General features: G+C 55.4%; 2 protein-coding genes across 2 annotated transcripts; both read left to right on the top strand.

Moving 5' to 3' along the window:
- Window positions 1-819: 819 nt before the first annotated feature.
- Window positions 820-1,321, top strand: Apoc4 (apolipoprotein C-IV; the record flags this gene model as incomplete). The annotated part of the gene is given in 2 exon segments (XM_013508676.1): window positions 820-941; window positions 1,107-1,321. Coding segments are annotated over 2 exon segments (288 nt in total), but the record flags the coding sequence as incomplete, so codon positions are not given.
- Window positions 1,322-2,039: 718 nt separating this feature from the next.
- On the top strand, window positions 2,040-4,036 carry Apoc2 (apolipoprotein C-II). The gene is made up of 4 exons (XM_005412482.2): window positions 2,040-2,145; window positions 3,251-3,317; window positions 3,472-3,631; window positions 3,782-4,036. The coding sequence occupies exons 2-4, from the start codon at window positions 3,263-3,265 to the stop codon at window positions 3,870-3,872; spliced, it is 306 nt and encodes a 101-aa protein (XP_005412539.1). The 5' UTR covers window positions 2,040-2,145; window positions 3,251-3,262; the 3' UTR covers window positions 3,873-4,036.
- The last annotated feature ends 3,650 nt before the right edge of the window (window positions 4,037-7,686 follow it).

Consider the following 7,686-nt stretch of genomic DNA (forward strand, 5'->3'; position numbering starts at 1 on the left):
CAGTTCAGGCTGGCCTTGAGCTCACTTTGCAGCCCAGGCTGGTCTCAAACTCACAATGATCCTCCTGCCTCAGCTTCCCAAGTGCTGAGATTACAGGCAGGCACCACCATGCCTGGCCATTTATTTTTATTTACTTGCTATTTTATTTTATTTTTTTGATACTGGGAATCAAACTCAGGACCTTGCACTTACCACTCAGGCACTTTTACCTCTGAGCTACATCCCTGGCATTTTTTTTTTTTTTCCCCCTGGCCTTTTATTTTTGAGACAGGGTCTTGCTATGTAGTCCAGGCTGGTCTTGAACTCATTATGTAGTCCAGGCTGATCTCAAATTCACAGTGAGAGGCTGGGGATTTAGCTCACAGCGGCACAGCACCTGCCCGGCAAGCGCAAGGTCGTGAGTTCAATTCCTGGTACTGGAAAAAAAAAAAATCAAATTCACAGCAATCATCTTGCCTCAGCCTCCAGAATGCTGGAATTAGAGACATCTGTCAGTACACCTGCCTGCGTATGCATTTAAAATGTTAGCCTGGGCCAGGGTAGCAACACACACCGGGGCAGGAGAATCTGAAGTTTGAGGATGGGGGGCAGAGCATCAGGCAGGGAGGGGGTGCAGTACAGGCTGAGGGAGTCACACAGGACAGGAGTGGGGGCGCTGGGCACAGGGAAGGGCAGGCTGGTGAGTGGTGGGGGGTGGCTGAGCAAGGCAGGCCCCAGAGGACAGGCGAGGGTTGCCACGCCGTCGCAGGAGTGACTTGGAGGGAAAATCGGGGTTCTGAGGCTCCTCGCTCAGCTGCTCTCTGGTCCCGCCCAGCACATACCTCCGCAGAAGACCCGAGCCCCAACACAGGCCCCGAGGAGAGTCGCTGGGGCCTGAGCAGTCTGAGGGGGCTGATAGAGCCCATGGTGACCAGGACCAGAGAGAGGTGGCAGTGGCTTTGGTGAGCAGGCGCTGGGGTGGGTGGGGAGGGCCAGCAGCCCGGAGCCCCGGGCCTGAGGGAGGGGGCTGGGCGTGCAGCCCCGGGTCACAGGGTGTAGATAAAGGAGCAGGAGCCCCTGGTATGCCTGGGGGAGCTGGGGTCTCAACTGCCCTGTCCCTTCCACAGGGGCTCTGGCACCTTCCGAGGCTTCATACAGACCTACTATGAGGACCACTTGAAAGACCTGGGTCCCCGCACCCAGGCGTGGCTCACCAGCTCCAAGGACAGCCTCCTGAACAAGACCCTCAGCCTGTGCCCCAGGCTGCTCTGCAAGAACCAGGCCCAGGACTAGCGTGCTCCTGCCGCCACCTGCCCACAATAAAGATTCCCTACCTGTGCCAGTCTGGATGGATCCACTCTTCCCCCTCCCCACTCACACCTGTGGCTTCAGGTGTGGAAGCAGGGACACCTGGCCAGGGAGGGACACTAGGGGCTTTGGGAGCAGAATCAGAGAGATAGCACACACCACATACGTGTGCGCTTGTGCACACACACGCGTGCGCACACACACTATGCAGTTCAGGCTGGCCTTGAGCTTATTTTGTAGCTCAGGCTGGCCTCAAACTCACAGTGATCCTCCTGCCTCAGCCTCCCAAGTGCTGGGATTACAGGTGTGCACCAGGACACCCGACCTAAGGGCAACAAACTTTAAAGTGCTTCAGTGCGAAGTGGTAAACCTGGCTGGGTGTGGTGGTGCACACCTGTGTAATCCCAACACTTGGGAGGCTGAGGCAGGAGGATCGCTGTGAGTTTGTGGCCAGGCTGGGCTGCATAGTGAGACCCTGTCTCAAAAAAAAAGAAAGAGAAAAGGAATGGGAAGGTTGGAGAGCTGGTAGGGTGAACAGTCCCCAGGGTGCCCCCTCTCTCTCTGCCCTGATTCTCAGCACATGGAGTCACCACACCCCATTCCTGGTGGGGCATAGAACCCCCAACCCCTGTCCCCAGCACTGCCCCTTCACTCTGCGAGTGGAGGTTCCCACAGGTCTGGCCCGGAGGGGGACATCCCTGCCCCTCCTGCCCCTCCTGCCCTCCCCCGCCCCGGCAGCTCTGTTGGCCAGGACTTTGGCCGAGGACAGCGGTGGCCGCGTGTTGGGAGGTGGGTCCAGCGCTATAAAACCTGTGCGCGCTGGGAGCGGGAGAGGACGCCTGCCCGAGCCCCAGTTCGGTAAGACGGGGGTGGGGGAGGGGCGGGGGCCGGGGCTCGGCGGGAAATGGCAAGAGACTCCTGTCTTGGAGTCACAGAATTTAGAATCGCATCGTTGTCCAGCCTGGTCCTCCCTGGGTCCGTGGGTCTCAGCCTCTCTCCCCTGACGCTGCTCACCTCTGATGTGCGCGAGCTCTGTACCCTCGTTGGTCTCAGAGCACCTCCCCGCCAGGGCCTGGGAGGGGTCCAGGAGCAATCAGATGCTGGAGAGCAGCACAGCGCAGGTGTCACGGGGCACCGGGAATTCAAGGTCGGGAGCGCTGGGTTTGGCTGTGGTTCTGCTCAGTACAAGGTGGGGCCTTCTTGTGTCCCCGCTGGGCCCGAGCTGCGGCTTCTTGAGTAAATGCATGAATGAGTGGATGTCAGAATTAAGATGTTGGAAGTAGGTGTGGTGGTACGGGGCCTGTGATCCTAGGACTCAGGAGGCTGAGGCAGGGGAATCACCACAAGTTCGAGGCCAGCCTGGGCTACATAATAAGACTTTGTCTCGAAAAATAAAAAATGCTGATGGTGGTGGAGCATACCTGTAATCTCAATTTCTCAGGAGGCTGAGGCAGGAGGATAGCATGTTCAAGGCCTGCCTGGGCAACTGAGCAGGACACTCGCTCAAAATTTTAAAAAAATAGAGCCAGGTGTGGTAGTACACACCCATAATCCCAGCACTTTGGAGGTTGTGGTAGGAGGATCACCAAGGCCAGCCTGGGCTACACGGTGAGACCCTGTCTCAAAAAGCCAAAAAAAAAAAAAAGAAGGCCAAACAAATAAATAAATAAATAAATAATAAAATAAAATGAGCCAGGGAGGTAGCTCGGTGGCAGAACATCCCTGGACTCAATCCCCTATACCCTGCTCCAAAAAATTAATATAAATAAATTGTCAAAATTAGGAATGGAATGGTAGAATGTTAGACTTGGAGGCCCAGGGAGGACACCTCATTCCAGGCAGCGCTGGGGGACGCAGGTCAGGCAGGAGGGGGAGATGGAGCAGATCTCAGCCCCTACCCAGAGGGGCAGGACCCAGCAGCAGGTGGCCCAAGTGACCCTGCCTCACAACCTGTGCGTTCCAGGTCGGCGACGCCATGGACACCCGGTTCCTCCTGCCCCTGTGTCTCGTCCTCCTGCTGCTAGGATGTGGTGAGCAGGGTCTCTGAGGAGGGACGTGCCTCGAGCGTCTTCCTGGCAAGGCCTTCTGATCCTGCCTCTACCGCCTCCTCCTCCACACCTGCGTTCCCACCCCACGGCCCCGTCAGCTCCCTCACACTGACCCTTTACCCCTGCTCTCCTGCAGAGGTTCAGGGCACCCATCCGACCGAGCAAGACGAGCCCCCCAGCCCAGCCCTGCTGGCCCAAGTGCAGGAGGCCCTCTCCATGTACTGGGACACTGCCAAGGCGGCTGCCCAGGGCCTATACGAGAAGACATATCTGCCCACCATGGACGAGAAGATCAGGTAGGCCTGTGCCTCTGGGAGATGACTTCATCCGGGCCTCGAGAGTCCATGCTCAGCCCCCTCCCTCAGACCCAGGGTCCAGGCCCAGCCTCCTCCCTCAGACCCGGGTCCAAGCCTCTTTCCTGCTACCCCTCCATCCTTTCTCTCCAGGGACATGTACAACAAAGGCTCGGCTGCCATCAGCACTTACACAGGCATCTTTACTGACCAAATCATGACCATACTCCAGGGAGAAGAATGACAGCCAGGAGAGGGGGGATAATCCTAGGTCCTGGCACCACCCACAGGGTCCCCGGACTGCCCAAGGTGGGACTAAGCTCCTCCATCCCAGCACGTCTCAGCTACCTGCCTCCAACTCTGGCCTGAATCTTATTAATGAATGAATAAATAAAAACATAAGCTGTCTTTTGTTCCCTTTGATGTGGCTGCTTTTCTGGGGCCTCAGGAATCAACATGGAGGGACAGAGTCAGTCCAACCAACATTTTAATGAGCACCTCCTGGGTGTAGGGACCCCTAACCAGAAGCCTGGTTCCTGGGAACAAAGCAGAGGTAGATATGGACAATCAATAATCAGAGGCACAGGGGGCTGGGGATTTAGCTCAGCGGCAAAGCGCCTGCCTGGCAAGCGCAAGGTTGTGAGTTCAGTTCCCGGTACCGGAGAAAAACCAAAAAAAAAAAAAATAATCAGAGGCACAAGGGGTCACCTCTCTACCACATACGTGTGTGCTTGTGCACACACACGCGTGCGCACACACACTATGCAGTTCAGGCTGGCCTTGAGCTCACTTTGTAGCCCAGGCTGGTCTCAAACTCAATGATCCTCCTGCCTCAGCCTCCCAAGTGCTGGGATTACAGGCATGGGCCGCCACACCCGGCCCTCGCAGTGGCCTTTGAAGCATGCAGACCCTGGGGTGACACTTTTTTTTTTTAATTTTTATTTTTTGGTCTGGTTGAGACAGGGTTTCGCTATGCAGTTCAGGCTGGCCTTGAGCTCACTTTGTAGCCCAGGCTGTCCTCGAACTTGCAGCGATCCTCCTGCCTCAGCTTCCTGAGTGCTAGGATTACGGGCGTGCACCACTACATCCGGCTGTTTTTTTTGTTTTTTTTTTTAATTTTCTGTCTTTTTTGAGACAGAGTCTCACTATGCAGTTCAGGCTGTCCTTGAGCTCACTTTGTAGTCCAGGCTGGTCTTGAACTCAACAATCCTCCTGCCTCAGCCTCCCAAGTGCTGGGATTGTAGGCATGTACCACTATGCCTGGCCATGTTTGTTTATTTTTACACTGCTGGGTATGGAACACAGGGCCTGACGCATGCTAGGCATGTGCTGTATTACTGAGCTCTACCCTAGCTTTTGGGCTGACACTTTGAAATCTGCCACCTCTGAGTTTTCTGACACAGTCCTGTGACAGAGACAATGCTGATGCTCACAAGTCCCTGTCAAGCTGAGGAAGTCAGTGCCCAGGGTAGCTGAGACCTATGAAGACAGACGGCTAAAGCCTGGGCTCCTTGACAACTCCAATCTTTCACCTCACATGCATTTATTGTGCCCTACCAAGCCCTGGGGACACAGCAGAGGAGACAGACCTGTCCTCCCCTGGCCAGTTGGGGCCTGGTGCAGCTGCAAACAGTGATTGTGACGCTGGATCTGTAGCAGGTTTTGTCGTCTCTTCTCCCCTTCTGTGCAGTACTAATAATGCTTCATTGAGAGGCCACAGAGAAAGCCTGGCCCGCAGGGAGCAAGAAGACAGCTGGAGAGCATTTCAGACCACGGAGGCCATGAGCAGGAGCAAGGGGAAGAGACCCAGGCCGGGGTATGACCACTCTCAATAGCTAGTACTGGGGCCCAGGATGGATCCCGAGACGACCAGGGGACACTGTGCGCCAGCAGGTGTGTGTGAGCAGGAAGGTACTGACTGGGCCCCGGGTCAGGTGGGGTGGTTAGCCAGTGGAAGAGGGTACAGCCAGGGATACAGCTCAGCGGCACAGTACAAGGTCTCAGTTCGATTTCTGGTACCAAAAAAAAGGGAGGGGGGCAGGGGAAGAGGGTATTTAGCAGTAAGGAACAGCAGATAAAAAGTATAGGGCTGGGCTTTCTGGTACATGCCCGTAATCCTAGGATCACTGAGAGTTCAACGCCAGCCTGCGCTACATAGTGAGTTCTTTTTTTTTTTTTTTTGTATCAGGAATTGAACTCAGAACCTTGTGCTTGCCAGGCAGGCACTTGTACTGCTGAGCTATCTTCCCATCCTACCTAATGAGTTCAAGGCCAGCCAGAACTATATAGCAAGACCCTGTCTCAAATAATAAAAGCATAGGGCCATACCTGCCTGTAATTCCAGCTACTAGGGAGGCTGAAGCAGGAGGATTACAAGCTCATGGCCAGGCTGGACTACATAGTGAAACCTTATCTGACAAAACAAAACAAACAACGAATAATAAACAGATAAGTAAGCTGATGTAGCTCAGCTGTAGAGCACCCATGGGTTCAATCCTCTGTACTGGAAAAAAAAAAAAAAAGAAAAAGCCCAGGATGCACAAATAAACAGAGGTTCCGTGGCCCGAGGGAGGACGGTGCAGGGCCCACGGGCGCAGGGTCTGCCGGGCTGAACCAGTGGAGGGTCTTCGGGCCCCCACGGGCCTGGGCGGGGCTGGGGAACGCGGCCTGGCCGTCTCCTGATCCGCTTGGCGTTAACTCTAACTGGTCTTTCAACACTCCTGGGGCACCTTTCCCAGTACTGAGGCCGGGCAGCAGGCACCCAGTAGAAAACAGGGGCCCGGGAGGGGCTGTGGGCAATGCCCCAAAGTCCCCAGGGCCTGGGAAGAATCGAGGTTGCCAGGCCCCCGGAGGGGGAGACCCTGCGGGAACAATCCCTGCTCTGTCCACTTGCTTCCCACGGACTCCGGCCAAACCAAACCACCGCCCCGGCCAGCGCGGCTTCCAACCAATCCGGGCACCGTTCGCAGACCCCTCCTCCCTTTCTCAGACCCCCACTCCGCTCCCCGGAGGACCCGAGTCCCGGCCCCCAGACTCCTCCTTCCCAGAGCTCAGCGGCTTGGACCCTAACTCCTCCTCCCTTAGACTCCAATTCCTTCTCAGGACCGAGAAGCACATCCCCAGCCGGGTGCTCTGAGAATCTGAACTCGCAGCCCCTAGTTGGTGGTGAGCGCCCTCTAGTGGATGACAGAGAGGTCCCGTCCTGCGGTTCACCTGCTAAGGATGCCATTGGTTGGTCCCTGGGTCCCAGCGGAGCAGGGAACTCAACTTTGAAAGGGCCCTGTGCAAGGTCACAGACTAGCAAGAGACCCTCAGGTCCAGGAGACCTGTACCCCAGTGGGCGAGGCCTGGAGGGCGGACTGGGACATTGTGTAACTAGAGCTGGGAGGCAAAGGTGAAGCCACGGGTTGCGCTTCAAACGCCCTCCCTGCCTGGCTTTCTGTGGTCCTGTGCTGGAGTTTGCACATGTAATTTTTTTCTGTTTGTTTTTGGGGATGTTTCTGTTTGTTTCTTGCCTCCTAAGCAAGCCCCCTACCACCGAGCCACACTCCTAACCTTAATTTTGTTCCCCCTCCTCCAGTGTTAGGGACTGAACCTCGGGCCTTTGCACAGAGCTACATCACCAGCCCGTTTTTATTTCGAGACAGGGTCTCACTAAGTCACCAGGTTTCCTAGGCTGGGCTTGAACTTGTGATTCTGCTGCCTCAACCTCCCAGAATTCTGGGATTACAGACGTGCACCACCACATCCAGTTGCCTAATTCCATACTTCTTAAAAAGAAGGTAACAAAATATATAAGGTTCAAATCCATAAAGTCATTGAAATCTCTCTCTGGGGGACTTAATCCTATGGTCACTTCATCCATGAATTTAGAGAGTGGGCCTCTGGCCAAGGCATGGTGGTTCACACATGTAATCCCAGCACTATCGAGGCTGAGGCAGGAGAATTGATGCAAGTTTGAGGCCAGCCTGGGTTACAAAGTGAGTTTAAGGCCAGCCTATACAGCATAGTGAAACCCTGTCTCAAAAGACACACACACACACACACACACACACACA

The sequence above is a fragment of the Chinchilla lanigera genome, unplaced genomic scaffold (genome assembly GCF_000276665.1).
Source record: "Chinchilla lanigera isolate Chin_1 unplaced genomic scaffold, ChiLan1.0 scaffold00154, whole genome shotgun sequence".
Lineage (NCBI taxonomy): Eukaryota > Metazoa > Chordata > Mammalia > Rodentia > Chinchillidae > Chinchilla > Chinchilla lanigera.